A 16,394-nucleotide genomic window follows, 5' to 3' on the forward strand; every position below is an offset into this window, starting at 1 on the left:
TCGAGATTTTTGCTATTGGTCCGCTGTCCGGAGACTCAAGGTAGATCTGTCGGCGTTCACAGACCTTGAAGTCCCCGTCTATCTTTTCTGTTCTACTATTTCTTTCATTCAGACAGTTGTATTTCTTTCAGAATATTAATTGTAGTAAATTCTAGAATGCTCGTGAATTGTGACTCCGGATCTGGGTGGTAGTAATTAATACAGTTTTATAAAATTCTGCACCTCTTATATTTCATCTTAGTTAATTATTGTTACTTACTGAATGAAAATAAGGAATTAGTTTAATGATTCTCTAATGTTGGCTTACCTAGCAAATGTAATGTTAGGCGCCATCACGGTCCCGTCGGTGAGAAATTTCGGGTCGTGACAGTTGGTATCAGAGCGTTAGGTTGCCTAGGTCTCACGATTCACGAGCAAGCTTAGTAGAGTCTGGAGGATCGGTACGGAGACGTTTGTGCTTATCTTCTAGAGGCTATGAAATTTAGGAACAAGTTTCAATTCTATTCTTCTCCGTCGTGCAATTTTGCTTTCTCAATACTGATTGAACTCTTCTACTCATATTCTCTCGCAGATGGAGAGAACACGTACCACTTCCTCAGCTGAGCAGCAGCCAGAGCCTCTAGTGACAGCTCCTACGCGGCAGAGGTCGAGGCCGAGGCCTTGCCAGAAGCCGCGAAAGGGGCAGGGCTCAGCCTAGGGCCCGAGCAGCATCCCCAGCAGTGGAGCCTCAGATAGAGCTTGACGAGGAGGTTCCAAGCTAGACTGTTCCTACCGGACCAACTCAGTTTCCGAAGGGGTTCATTGTTACCCCAGTACTTCAGAACGCTTTGGTCCATTTGGTGGGCCTTATGGAGAGTGTGGCCGAGACTGGCGCATTTCCCATGGCACCAGCAGTCTCTCATGCTAGAGGAGGAGCCCAGACTCCTACCACTCCCACTTCGAAGCAGATAGCTCCCCAGTATCAGGCTCCAGCAGCTCAGCCAGTCAGATTAGTTTACCCGATTATTGCGGCACAGGTCGGAGATGGGCCAACTATGGCTTTTGAGGCTTTATGGAGATTGGACATATTTATCAAGCTCTTTTCTGTTCACTTCAGTGGTGCTCATTCAGATGATCCCCAGGAGTATCTTGACAGATGTCATGAGGTTCTACGGAACATGGGTATAGTGGAGACCAATGGGGTCAATTTTGCTGCATTTCATATGACTGGTTCCTCCAAGAAATGGTGGAGAGATTACTTGTTGACCAGACCAGCTGGGTCGCCTGCTCTTACTTGGTACCAGTTCTCTCAGCTCTCCATAGAGAAGTTTCTGCCTATCACATTGAGAGAGGAGTGTCGTCGTCAGTTTGAGCATCTCTAGCAGGGCAATATGACTGTTACTCAGTATGAGACCCATTTTGTGGATTTGGCCCGTCATGCCATTCTTCTGCTTTCCATCGAGAGAGAGAGGGTGAGGAGGTTTATTGATGGACTTGCTCAGCCTATCAGATTGCAGATGGCTAAGGAGATTGGGAGTGAGATTTCTTTTCAGGCGGCTGCTAATGTCGCTAGACGAGTCGAAATGGATCTTACTCAAGGAGGTTAGGGGTATGACAAGAGACCTCGTCATTCCGGTGAGTTCAGTGGTGCCTCATCTAGAGGCAGGAGTACTTTTGGTAGAGGCCATCATCCCAGGCCGTTTCATTCAGCGCTCCAGGCATCCCACGGTGCCTCAGGTGGTCGTGGCCCTAGATGCATTATTCCGACCAGCTAGCGTACAGTGCACCACCAGCTCCTATTAGTGCACCTCCACTCCAAAGTTATCGGGGTGGTTATTCAGGTCGACAAGGTCAGTTTCAGGGTCAGCAGTCACAGCAGCCGAGGTTATGTTATACTTGTGGTGATACAAGGCACATTGCTAGATTTTACCCTCGGGCAACGGGCAACTCACAACATCAGAGTTCTCGTGCCATGGTTCCGGCACCAGTTGTTGCACCACCTGCTCAACCAGCCAGAGGCAGGGGTCAGGCAGCCAAAGGTAGAGGCCAGACTGTTAGAGGTGGAGGGCAGGCCATTAGAGGTGGAGACCAGCCAGTTAGAGGCCGTCCCAGGGATGTAGTTCAGGGTGGTGGGGCCCAGCCCCAATGTTATGCTTTCCCAACCAGGCCTGAGGCTGAGTCATCTGGCGCTGTTATCATAGGTACTATTTCAGTTTGCAGTAGAGATGCTTTAGTTCTATTTGATCCGGGATCTACTTAATCTTATGTGTCATTCTATTTTGCTTCTTATTTGGTTGTACCCCGTGATTCTTTGAGTGCTCCTGTGTATGTGTCCACACCAGTGGGAGATGCTATTATTGTAGATCGTGTTTATCGTTCGTCTGTGGTCACTATTGGGAGTCTTGAGACTCGTGTAGATCTTCTACTTCTTGACATGGTTGATTGTGATGTCATACTGGGTATGGATTGGCTATCACCTTATCATGCTATATTAGATTGTCACGCCAAGACGGTGACCTTAGCCTTGCAGGGGTTGCCTCGATTAGATTGGAGAGGGAATCTTGGCCATTCTACCAACAGGGTTATCTCTTATGTGAAGGCCCGATATATGGTCAAGAAGGGGTGTCTAGCTTATTTGGCTTATGTCTGCGATTCTAGTGCGGAGGTTCCTTCCATAGATTCGGTGCCGGTTGTTCGTGAGTTTCCAGAGGTGTTTCTTGCAGACCTGTCGGGGATGCCACCCGACAGGGATATTGATTTCTGCATTGATTTGGCTCCGGGCACTCAGCCTATTTCTATTCCGCCATACCACATGGCCCCGCCAGAGTTGAAAGAATTGAAGGAGCAGTTGAAAGATTTGCTTGATAAGGGCTTCATTAGACCTAGTGTCTCGCCCTGGGGTATTTCGGGTCGTGACACTCAGTTAGTTTCTTGTTCCATTGCCTTGGGGCTTGTTTGAGCCCATACTGGGCCTTGTGTAGTTTGCAGACCTTGTGAGACTCCCTTTGTCTAGCAAACCTATCAGGAATCTGCATGTACACTTCTTCTAGAATATCACCATTGAGAAAGGCATTTTGCACATCCATCTGGTAGATGTCCCACTGTTTAGCTTCTGCTAATGCAATGATTGTCCTGACTGTTACCATATTGGCAACATGAGAAAATTTTCAGTATAGTCAAGTCCCTCTTTCTGACTATAGCCTTTGGTTACCAGCCTGGCCTTGTACCTCTCAACTTCCCCCGAAGCCTTAAACTTTATCTTGAAAATTCATTTGTACCTAATAGGTGTTTTGCCTGCAGGAAGGTCCACAATACTCAATGTGTAGTTGTCTTTTAGAGCAGCTATTTCAAGTTTCATAGCTTCAGTCTGCTTGGTGTTTGTGTCTGCTTCTTTGAAGAATTTTGGTTATGTAAGAGAAGAGTATGTATATGAGATGGTTTGAGAGTGTCATAAGACACACAGGAGGAAATAGGTTATTTACAGGTATGAGAGATGACTGGTTGTGTCACGTAATATTGTAGCCACAAGGGTGGTTTGATAGGTCTTGATGACCTTCTAAGGTTCATAGTAGAAGCCTGTGAAGACTCTGGAACACAAGGTTCAATAGCAAAAGGAGAGTAACCTGAAGAAGCAGGTTCCTCTGAATGATGTTGAGCATGTGGAGAGGCAGTTGGGAATGTGTCCATAGTTGGACTCTGAGGTGGATCGGGAGATAAAGAAGTATCATAATGCTCATGCAAAGGCTGCTTTTCTGTGGTAGAATGAAGCAAGTCTAGAACAGGAAACATGGGAGTAACAGTGGTTTGTAGATGTTTAAAGGAAAAAATGTGTTCTTGAAATACCACATTTCTACTCACAATAAAGGATTTTGAGTAAAGACCATAGACCTTGTAGCCCTTTTGAGTTGAAGAATAGCCCAAAAAAGCTCCAGGTACTGCTCTTGGGGCAAACTTGTCCAATTCCTTGGGTGAGGTTGCATAGCACAAACAAACAAATACTCTGAGGTGTGAGAGGGATGGAGCATGCAAATAAAGCATCTCAAAAGGTGATTTTTCACCAATGACTCTTGAGGGAAGTCTGTTGATCAAATAAACAGCAGTAGACACACACTCTCCCCGGAATTTTAAAGGAATAGCAGCCTGAAATCTCAGAGCTCTGGCCATCTCTAAAATTGTCACGTGTCTCATCTCAGCAACTCCATTTTGCTGAGGTGTATAAGTGCATGTACTTTGATGAATAATGCCCACGGATGACAAGAGATTATGGACTTCATGATTGAAGAATTCACTACCATTATCAGTTCTAAGAGTCTTAACTCTTGCAGAAAACATATTCTTCACTTTTGCTAGGAAATCTTTCAGAACAACCACTGTATCTGACTTAGAGACAAGTAAGAAATCCAGGTAAACCTAGAGCAGCCATCCATAATAGTAACAAAGAACCTTTTACTATCATATGTTGGTACCCCATAGGGCCCCAATACATCACAATGCAACAGTTCAAAAACAGTATTAGAAATAGTTGTGCTCAGTTTGTAAGGTAACTTTGTTTTCTTGGCTAAAGGACATACTGTGCAGTGAGTGTGACTGTCTTTCAGGTTACTCTGTGATGTGTACTTCTTGATTACATCTAGAGGTACGTGACCTAGACTTCTATGCCAGATTACACTAGAACTAGAACATTCATTAGCCACACAACCAAACTTATTCCCATACATAGTAGTTTTATGTACAGACTTTACCTCATATACTTGTTGAGGAGTTTTATTCCTTAGTGGAGCTGGATCATGTTTCAGTATACCACTTATTAATGACTTGCCTTGCAGTAGGTACAATCCCTGATCCTCCTTACTAATCCCCTTCACCTGACCACTGTAAAAATCCTGAAAGATACAGAAGTCAGGAAAAAAAGTCACAAGACACTACAACTCCTTGGTCAGTTTAGACACAGACAACATGTTGTATTTAAACTCTGGTATGTACATCACATTACTGATATCCTGATAGTTAAACACACTTGCTTTTCCTATATGTGAAATAGAGACAACATTTCCTATAGGCAAGTGAACCTTACTTCCCTTTTGAGGTGGAACTGACTAACAAGAATTTAACATCTCTAGTGTGGATGTCATATGATTTGAAGATCCAGAATCTATTATCCAATTGTTATTAACATGATTGGATAATAGAGCTATCAGTTTACCTACAGTTGCAGCTCTGACAGAAGGGCCTTCATCTGCCCCCTTGTTAAGCAGCTGAACTATCTGCTGATATTGTTCCTAAGTAAAGAAAGGAGTTGGTGCTTGTTGTTGAGTCTGAAATCCAATTGGTGAAGACATCTGCATTTGCTGAGGCACATGCTGAAATCCAGTTGATGAAGGCACTTGCATTTGCTGTAGCCCACCTGTTATTCCTTCTCCTTTGCCTGTAAACCTCCAAACTGCATCTGCATCTGAGTTTTTTGCACAGTAGGATTGTAGTTAGGAGTAGTGTTGACATGATTAGCATATGCTTCAGAGTTGCCCCCTTTCTTCTTTGTCTTAAAGTTAGACTTGAAGACTTGAGGGTATCCTATTAGCTTGAAACAGTTTTCCTTGGTGTGTCCTTTGTAGTTGCAAAACTCACAAACCACTGTCTTCTTCTGAGCTCTAAACTGTCCATTACCAGTAGTTGAATTTTTGTTGCTATACAGAGCAGTGCTGTCAGCAACTTCTGCTACTTGCATCATTTGAGTGAAATTGGCCAGATTCCTTTGACTTTCCACATCCATAAGAAGAGAATAGGCCTTGTTAATACTAGGCACTGGTGACATCATCATGATTTGACTTCGAGCTTGAGAGTAAGTATCATTCAGTCCCATCAGAAATTGGAGTAATCTATGATACTCAAAATGCTCAGCATATTTCTTTGATTCTGGGCATGGACAACCAGGACAGGGCATGAGGGCATCAAACTCATCCCATAGGCCCCTTAGTTTAGAGAAGTAATCGGCCTTATTGTTCCTTGTGTTAGTGTATGAATATCTCTATGCAGGTATAGAACCCTAGATCCATTTACCTTATCGAACCTCTCCTTAAGATCTTCCCACACCTTATGAGCATTAGAAGCATACACGACACTACTCAATAGCCCTAGGCGCGCATCATTCATAATCCAAGAGAGCACTACAACATTTACCTTTTCCCATTGCTCGTGGAATTCAGATTCAAACTTAGATTTTGGGTATCGACCATTTACAAACCTAGTTTACTTTTACCTAATATACCTATTCTCATAGATCGACTCCACAAATCATAGTTATCTGAGCCAGTTAGCTGAAGAGAAATGAGCGAGCTATCTGGTGTATCAGTCGGTTGAAGAAAAAGAGGATGATTATGATCAATTATGGGGAAAACAACATGTGCTACTAATGCATTCACATGTCTCGATGTACTTTCATTTGTTTCGTCTCCAATCGCCATTGATGAAGCTTTCTAATTGATTAAATCGCAAACCCTAGCTCAGAGGTGTTGTTACTTTCAGACAATTCAGTATAGCTTGACTGAACCGCAGTAACACACATACACATAATTGAGCGAGGAATTAGACTGAGATCGTCATCACGAGCTCTGATACCATGTTAGCTTCCATGGCTAAGGAAGCTCTAAGCTGGAAGCTCGACTTGAAGAAGAATCTAAGAGAGAACTCAGAGAAACAGAGTAACTGTTTTATTGAGGGAGAAAGGAAATGAGCTCTTGCTTTACATTGTAGTATCTACGGTGTATTTATACTACAAATTAGTTACTAACCTCCTAACAACCTTTCTAACAGTTTAACTAATAACATTAGCTAACTCTACTCTTAACCACCTAAACTAACTGTAGTTTAACACTTCCACTTCTCTTAACATAATCCCCACATAACTAATCCATGCATAACTAATCCCAACATTGCTCAACCTTGCATAACTTATCCCTGCATAACTAATACATGCATAATTAATCCCTGCATTACTTATTCCTGCATAACTAATACATACATAACTAATACATGCATAACTAATACATGTATAACTAATACGTGCATAATTCTAACCGGCAACCAAACGACCCCTTAATATTTATACAACACTCATAAAGAAAGGGTAAAAACATCTTTTCGTATTAATTTTAATAGAATAATGGTTATTTTTTCTTAACATTAAAAATACTGGATAAAAACTAAATACCATATTAAAAAGTGACTATACCACGTCATTTCTACGCAAATACAATACATAATTGTTTGAGAATTGGATCAGCCCAAAGTGGTATGGCCCGGAGTCTAATACGAGTCGGGTTACTCCGAGTCTGCATCAATTCAAACCCCAGACTCTAATCCAATCCTTCACTCTTCACTCTCTTTGAGTTCCAAACACAATGGAAGCTGTGACTATCGCTTCCCAATTTTCACCGGCGACGGGAGTCCGGCTATCATCACCGGCGAGCTGCCGTTCGTCAGCTCCCAAACGGACTCTGAGTTTTTCGCCGTCTCCGAAATCTTCTCTATCGACGAGCTTTATCTCCCCATTCGTCGGCGGTAGTGTACTCGCGGACTTCTCGGGTCATAGAATTCGACCCGATTCTCTTCGACCTTCTTCCTCTAGCTCTCGCCCCAAACGTGGCGTTGTCACTATGGTAAGTACCGGCTTTGGCTTCCAATTTGGTGTTTTTTACTGATTGGTAAATTTAAAAGGAGCGGTTGAGACGTACAATCTGAAAGGAAATGGAATTTTTTTCAAGCTTTTGTTTCTATTGGCATATTTTTTAATCTGAACAAACAAGGAAAATACTTAATGATGATAATTTTAACATGGCGTGTTGCTCCGGTGAAGCTCTGCAATGATGGGTAGGTCCATGAATTATCGTGGTGGAACTTATATGCTAGTAAAATGTGGTAATCACACATTGGTTGGTGCAACATAGTATGGAGGGGTTGTGCTAGTGGAAGGTAGTAGGTAGCCGGCAGAATAGTTGAGGTGCGCCAAGCCGGCCCGGACACCAGATGTCATAAAAAAACATTGTAGGGAGGGGTTGAGTAATGATATATGGGCAGAATTGAGGAGTTTGTTAATTAGTATTGACATATTGTGATTGTTAGTAAATTAGTTAAGTATTAAATTAGTTTTATTAATAAGTGTTGTCCTCCCTCGGGGGTGCTACAGCGATAGCTCGACGAGTCCTTAGGATGAAAACCACAGGAGACAGGGTTTAAATCTCAACAGCGGTCCCAAAAAATAAACTAAAAATGTAGATGATTTCTTTCCATCCACCTAAGCCTTGGTGGGTATAGTTACCTGGTTCCGATGCAGTTGTGCTGGGGGAGGTAGTACATACCCAGTGGGATAGTCTAGTCAAGGTGACCACTAGCTGACAAGCACTATCTTTATAGAAAAAAAAAGAAGAACAATTTAGAAACTCAAAGTTCATCTGCCTTAGTTGTTTGGATATGATAGCCTTTAAAATGTTGGGACTTAGCAGTTTGGCAGTTTATTGTTTGGTTTGGTTTTGTAGAAACTGCCAGCACATAACTATGGTAATTCAGCGATTTGGTTTGTGTGTCATATTTATCGTAGTAGCACAAAAAGGTTTCGTAAAGTGGATAATGAGAATATGTGTAGAAATATTCAAAGATCCGAACCATTTTAAGACATCCAAAAAGTAAACTAAACTAAACATTCTAAGAAAATGGATTACTAAGCTAACTTCACAAGCATATAAAAGTTAAGATCTCTCTTGCATATGTAAAAGCATCCAAAACATGAGTTAGTCAACTCAACTAGGAAAATGAAACCGTCATACCGGATAACGAGTTACGCCTCTTTGTTTTCTGGTAAGATTTTTTTTTTTTTGAAATACATAGGATGGGTTGAATAATTGAATTTAGATACTAAACTCCTCAAACAAAACTGTAAACACCCAAGAATATGTCGAAGAGCTTTATGGTTTATGGTGAAGGAGTTTAATTGTTTAAATTAAATTGAAGTCCATATAAAAAAGGAAGAAATTAATAATCAGTGCTTTCTTTTGAGAGATTTGGTCTCTGGATATCATGGATGAGTGTTTGTGCTCCAAAGCTATATTGTGCCATTGTCCATATGTAGTCAAGCACATGATTCTCTTTTGATAAAAAGGGATTCTCAGAAGTTATTGCAAATCTGGTGTAGAAGATGATAGGCAATGGGAAACATTTAGAAAACATCCAATTGTTGTCTGACAATACTTCCAACCGGTAACTGTTATTGCCAAACTAAACTCCAAACTTTGCAATTAAGGTTCAGCAGCTTTATCTACCTTTAGGTAGTTTGAAGATTGAAATTGTCAGGAAACACGGACCAAATGGGTCATGCCAGGAAGTATCAAGCTTTCTCTAAGCAGCTGGTATAAACAGATCTTTTCCAATGGCAGTGGACAGTTGTGGAATGCTGTTCCTAATTACACATCTGGAATGCTAGGATGGAGAGAAATAATGGGTGCTTTTGTGATAGGAGGGACGATATTTCAATTGGATAGGCCGGATGTTTAAAAATCCGGGACAATCAAACCTCTGTATAACAGTCATCCTCTATAACAAAACTTCACTATAACGGACAAGTTTTCCTTGGAACTAATTTTTCATGTTATGTTATAATATATATTCTCTATAACAGCACTTCGCTATAGCAACAAAAAATGTCGGTACAAACGAGACTGTTATAGAAAGATTTGATTTTATGTGTGGAGTAAGAAGAGTATTGTTATTTGGACTCACTTTTACATCTTATGCAGTTCTTCAATCTATAGAAGGATGCTCTATTTTCAGTACTTACTTGGTACTATTTAATAAACTTCCTACCTTTTCATCAAAAAAATAGAAGAAAAAAAAGATTAACATGGTCAGGGCTAATCATTTGATCTGAAGAATTTTATTTTTGGCTGCATTAGAGTTTTAAGTCACTGTGTGGCCTGAACAAAAGACCTTATTGAAGAGTTTGATGATAGCAGAGGTACAAGAAAAAAATAGATAGGACTGCGATAAAGCAAAATAGAACGTGGAACAGTTTATGTGGCTACAATTGTTAAATTAGGAACTCTGTTCAAACTGGTTTGATATGCCTTGGGAAAGTGATCTGCAATTCATTGGGTTCTATGTTTCTTATCCACTGTAAATATTGTTAGATGGATTGTCTGGTGACATGGGAGAAAAAGGCATATTTATATTAACTGCTGATGATATTTTCTCGATTGACTTGAAGATTTTGGGTCACTAGAATAGAAATTAGTGGAGGCAGCGGCCTCGGAGGAAGTACACAAACTTTTGAATGATACCTACAGTTCAAAAAGAAAAAAAGAACACTTTTGTATGTACCTATTTTTCCTCATTAATGTGATGGAATTTTTAACAGAAAGTAGTATTGGTATTTTGTACTGGGACTTTAGTGCTCTAAACATGTGCACATTTTTGGTGACAGGTTATTCCTTTCTCAAGGGGAAGTGCATGGGAGCAACCTCCTCCAGATTTAGCATCTTACTTGTATAAGAATCGAATCGTTTACTTGGGCATGTCTCTAGTTCCATCAGTGACGGAATTGATACTAGCTGAATTTCTTTACCTTCAGTATGAGGATGAGGAAAAGCCAATCTATCTTTATGTGAATTCTACTGGCACAACCAAGGTAAAAACTGGTTGCTTTCTTTTCATTTTGCCTTGTATTTTTCATTATCTTATATCCTTGATTTTCCGGTCAAACGCAGCTGGTTGTATTGAAATTTTCGCTTCACTAATTTTCCAACGAGATAGCTTTATACAAGAAGTTGGAGTTTGGTATCAATGTATCAAATAGAGAGGGGTTTTCTTCCATTTAATAGTTGCTAATCTGCGGTTCTTCTGTAGGTATTGCTTGCTAGAGGATAAACTCAAACTGGTTATAATTTATTGCTTCAGGCACTGTGCTTGATCTATGTTAGGATCATGTTAGAAACAACTAAGACCCTTTTGTTTTACCAATTTGACCCTTATATTCTTCCAACTTGAAGGAAAGTGAGTGTGATATTGACAATTGATTGTGAAAGCCACTCTTGCTGCATTTCTAGTTTCAGAAATGCACTATACAGGCAGTTCTATGAGATCCTAAATATATAGCTGTTGTAAGCTAAGTTTGAGTTTCTACTAGACTTAATTTGAACCCTATTTACTTTTGATTACGTATAATTCGAACATGTTTTTATCATACTTACTTTCAGATAATTTTCTATTTTACAGGGTGGTGAGAAGTTGGGTTATGAGACAGAGGCTTTTGCCATATATGATGTTATGAGGTTACATATTGCTTCTCTATCCATTTTGCTCATTCGAGTCATATTTGAAGATGTCTCTTTAGCGTTGTTTTATGTTTTTTTTTACTAATTTGTTTTTCTGGTAGTGATTCTGTGATAAAAGACCTGAACGGTAAGATTTTTGTGTAGATAGGCTTTTGGTTCTTCAACAAGATAGATTTAGAATGGATGCTTGAGATTTGTCTGGTGGTTATTTTGGACTTGCCATTCTTAATATATCTTTACCAGGGGAAAAAAAGAAAAAAAGATGTGAAAGTGTTCGACCTTGGTTAGCTTCTCTCAAGTAATAAATTGATGTGATAAAGGTGCACCAGAAAATGAGAAAGCTGTGATAGGCTGATCTGCTGATAAGTATGGTTCTGTATATTTGCTCCGAAGGATCTTCACTCAGAAGCATATTTGGGACAGCTTATAAAAAAAGTATATTGTACAGAGGACTGGAGCCATTGTGCTTGCACTCTTGCCATATTCTAGTTTTCGTTATAATCACATGGCAAGAAGCAACTAGAGAATGCACTGTCAAGTTATTTTGGCAACTGAATATGTAGGATTAAATACCGGATGATTTGTACAAGGTAAGAGGTGTGCATCATATTTTAGCTTATCAAAATTTGGATTTTCAGAAAGAAGAGGGTGGGTGGTTTAAACCCAAGTCGTGTAGTATTTTACAGTGTATTGCCATAGAAAACGTAGGTCTCCAGTCGAAATGAGCAATTGCCTGTCTGTGTTTCCTATTTTGCAGTTCTCACAATTTGCAAGACAGTGCTCCTTGCTTGTACCAAAATGTAACTTTAGACTCTTCTTTTTCATACTAAACTATTCGTTATCCGAGCTTATAATTTATAGCCATTCTTGAAATCTTTTTTATTCAGCTAAAGTTTGTATTAAGGATCTGAAATAAATTAATAAAATTGTCTGCTCTGTAACAGTTAAATTATGTAGATGAGGTGGTTCACACAGTTCAACGTAGTATTAAAGCAAGCAATGGTCCTTGGTATGAGTCTCACCACCCATCTAAAAAATATTTTCACACGCTTAACCTAAGGAAAAGAATCATGCTACGTGTGAGGGGGCATGTCGGGCCTAAAATAATTAAAATGTCCAATCTCTAGCACATTAAGCTTATAGATGCAGTGGTTCACACAATTCAACAGTTTGTATAGTTTTTTATTAGCAGTTTAACAAGTAATGTGTGAAAATTAAAGCACGTTTTTTAACTGCAAAAATGGCCGACATAAAAATTTCTGTATGCATATTATTTATAGGTGCCCTCAACATCAACATCTTCTGAAATTTCTGCTCTCATGCCCGCCCTCGCTTCCGCTACACTTGAGGAACTTAATGAAAGCATTATTCTTCTGGGACTCCTTTGTTTCTTGTAGCAATCTGCAACAGACACCTTTACTTTTTGCTGCAGATATGTCAAGCCACCTATATTTACTCTCTGTGTTGGAAATGCATGGGGAGAAGCTGCCTTGCTTTTAGCAGCTGGTGCAAAAGGAAATCGTGCTGCATTGCCCTCATCTACAATTATGATTAAGCAGGTCATTTGGAGACCTTTTGTGTTTCTGTCTTCCTTTCTCCCTGTTTTCTTCCCATTCCTTGATTATGTCGTCTAAAATATTCTCTATAAGACTATGACCTGTCCCTGAGTTCCGCTAAAAAAATGCAATCTTACAAACACATAATCATGACTGATATTAAAGATGGAATTTCTAATGCATATATACCTTTGCAGCCAATTGCTCGGTTTCAGGGTCAAGCAACAGATGTCGAGCTCATGAGGAAAGAAGTAAAGAACGTCAAAGCGGAATTGGTAATCTTTAAAATTTCTGTTAAGCTAATGCTTGCGTACTGTGACAAAAGTTCAAGGGACAACTTTGCACTTTTTAAGGATTTCTGTTTTCTGTTTTGTGATATCCTTTGCTGTTACTGCTACACTGTCTCATTTTCATCTTATTGTGCCGAGGGTCTATCGGAAACAGTCTCTCTACTCCTCCGGAGTAGGGGTAAGGTCTGCGTACACACTACCCTCCCCAGACCCCACTTGTGAGATTTCACTGGGTGGTTGTTGTTGTTGTTGTTGTTGTTGTTTTGTGATACACATTTCTGCAGGATCGAAGATGAGCACTGTATTAATTAGCCTATTTTTCTAACTGTACACATTTATTTTTAAGGTGAAATTGTATTCAAAGCATATTGGAAAATCACCTGAGGAGATTGAAGCAGACATAAGACGTCCGAAGTACTTTAGTCCTAGTGAAGCAGTAGAATATGGAATTATTGATAAGGTATCTCCATGAAATAACTATCAATTTTTGTTTTTACTTGCTTCCGGATATGAAAGGACCTGCAGTTTACATTTTAACTTAAATGTCTAAAGGTTCTATACAATGAGAGGGGAAGAGAAGATAGAGGAGTTATATCTGATCTAAAGAAGGCCCAACTTATCTAAAAGTAGTCAGAGTCCCATCAGCCATGAAACCACAGGATTGAGGTAAGAATTCACTAACTAATATTATTTTGCTTCGCAAAGTAAGCAATCTCAAACCTGATAATTCATTTCTAGGTTCAGGATTACATTTGGCACCTACCTTTCACCGGCAATTCATCAACAAGGCTATTTCTAGTTGTGAGCACTTCCTTTTGTCCACAGATTTCCTCGAACTTTGTGTGAGGTCCCCAATTGTGACAGCTATTGTAATTGTTTTATACGGATCTTAGTCACTTAGATTCTGCATTCTGTGTTAGCTCAGCGGAATAGCTTATAGAACGCGTGTAAAGATTGGAACTATTTAGACAGTTTAGTTCTTAGATGTTCCAACATTTCAGTATGATATTTCAACTGCAAGTCTCTGTACACTAACTTTTAAGTGGAGACCTCAGAAAGGCAAAACAATGAGACTGATGTTTCATTGTTGAATGCTGAAGTATCAATTACTTCATTTAGTCCATCTTTCTTTTGTAACAATGACTAGCGAAGGTTTTGTTGGCAGATAAATTGAGACCTTCCATCTGGACTTTCCATCAATCCATCATATTCCTCAATCAGACAGATGTTTGCATCTGCACAAGTCTTCATTCATCTCCACCATTTACTTAATGTTGATGATTCCCATATTTAATTTAACTGAATGGTACACACTACATGACCAACTACGTATTCTAGAACTGAAATTGCTAGTTCTTTTCGTGGGCGCTCCACCATTTCAATAATTGTCTCTTTTCCTGGTGCAAAACTTGGAAAGAGAGACATCTGGAGAGAGGAAATTTCTAGTTTTAACTTGGTGGGGATTTTGCTTTACAACTCGCAGCAACAACTTTTGATTGTTACCCTTTTGCTGGTTGATTAGTAGCTTCATTATAACTTTTCTCTCTGACTTTTTCCTGTTTAAGTTTCTAAGCTCATAATAGCTGACCTTCTCCATTTATCCTAATAAGACAAGTGTATGAAGCAGATATTAAAGAGTGACAGCTTGAATTTGAACTTTTATAACTGATTTCTCTAAGCTTTACAAGTGTTTACATAATTTTTCATAGCGGATTGGACCCATTCATGGAAAGTCGAATTTTGCTTACCAGTTCAAGCCCATTAGGGTCACTGTCCAAGAATTCGGTACTGTGTTTGCTTTTGGTGCTTACTGTCAGCTTCTTGATCTTTTTTTTTTTTTTTTCTGTTTCATCTTCTCATATATGGTGCCAAAGTACAGGGGATTTGAGTTGCAAATTTATTATGCTCCTTACTTTGATTTTATGTGAATTTGAGAGGGTCGGTAACTTGGTGGTTAACATGCCTTGACTTGCATTATAAAAGCTCTCACTTGGGAAGATGGGCAATGCCAGGTTCTTGTTAGAATTTTGCAGACTATGTTTACCAACTTCGTAAAGTTGTCTTGGAGCAACGGTAAAATTGTTTCCATGTGACCGGTTCGAGCTGTGCAAGCAGCCACTAATGCTTGCATTAGGGTAGACTGTCTACATCACACCCCTTAGTGTGCGACCCTTCTCCGTACCTTGCATGGATGCGAGATGCTTTGTGCACTGTAACTTCCTAGAATTTCTTTGGGTGGGATTGGTTAATTAATTCCTTAATCTGATAGTCTTGAAGATGAGTGGAGTTTGTTTGAAGCTTAAAACTTTTATATTTATTTGGTTCCGACTTGAATAAAACTAAATCGACCCAGATGTAAATTAAAATAAATTTTGTTCTTATTATTTCTAAACTATTGATAAACAATGTAGTATGGAACTATCTTTCTATTTAAGTTATTTGCACTGAGATTTTGAATCACGACTGATAACAACTTTTAAACTTGAAATTGAGATTTGTATAGTGACATGTTGGAGTCTTCAACTTCTGAAAGTACCTAATAGAAAATATGTTGGTGCCCATTGCATCAATGTGTAAAGTGTCATTTAGACAACATGCATCTTAAATGATGTTTGGACAGGTTTATAAGTTGGTCAATCGAGTGTGTAAAAGCACTTTTTGGCTTATCTATACATTTGTTCAACATAAAAATATTTGCAAGTTAAGTATTTATAAGCTAAAGTTAGTCAAATATCACAAGTTTGCCACTAGCCACTTATACTAGTTAAAAACACTTTTGGTTTGATCAAGATTTTTATTATTTTATTTCTAATATTTTTTCAAATTCCAAAATACCTTACAGAACAAAGTCCTTAATTCTTTCATTCAACTTTCGTTGTTCGTTCTTTTTCATGTATAAATACTTTAAAAATCCTAAGTTCATTTCACTCACTTTAACAAAAAAAATAAAAAATCTTCAAACATGTAAATAATTATTTATAATTATTATCACTTGATGCTCAATTGCTCATCAATTACTTTTAATCAGTTAAACATACTCCTTATATCGTCACTTTATTGCATGGTAATCTCTAATAAAAGTAATCAGTGTACAACTCAAAGCGCTATTGATTAGAGGAACACCAATTAAATAATAATGCTTTTGATAACTCCAAGTGGATGACAAATATTGGAAGTCACCCTACCATTTCTTCCAAGTAGCCAAGCAAAAGTTAACGAAATAAATAAGAAGCTGAGTGCTTTTCCCCCAG

General features: G+C 39.2%; 1 protein-coding gene across 2 annotated transcripts; it reads left to right on the forward strand.

Annotated features, from left to right (window-relative positions):
- The first annotated feature begins 7,316 nt into the window (after positions 1–7,316).
- On the forward strand, positions 7,317–14,266 carry LOC104102751 (ATP-dependent Clp protease proteolytic subunit-related protein 4, chloroplastic). Of its 2 annotated transcripts, none has more exons than XM_009610569.4 (8): positions 7,317–7,634; positions 10,448–10,651; positions 11,239–11,294; positions 12,730–12,856; positions 13,051–13,128; positions 13,490–13,603; positions 13,696–13,809; positions 13,882–14,266. In XM_009610569.4, the coding sequence occupies exons 1-7, from the start codon at positions 7,377–7,379 to the stop codon at positions 13,765–13,767; spliced, it is 909 nt and encodes a 302-aa protein (XP_009608864.1). In that variant the 5' UTR covers positions 7,317–7,376; the 3' UTR covers positions 13,768–13,809; positions 13,882–14,266. The 2 variants fall into 2 exon arrangements, with proteins under 2 accessions (XP_009608864.1, XP_009608870.1); XM_009610575.4 differs by having other exon boundaries at positions 7,319–7,634; positions 13,888–14,266.
- Positions 14,267–16,394: the final 2,128 nt, after the last annotated feature.

This window comes from Nicotiana tomentosiformis, chromosome 8, assembly GCF_000390325.3.
Source record: "Nicotiana tomentosiformis chromosome 8, ASM39032v3, whole genome shotgun sequence".
NCBI classification, from domain to species: Eukaryota; Viridiplantae; Streptophyta; class Magnoliopsida; order Solanales; family Solanaceae; genus Nicotiana; species Nicotiana tomentosiformis.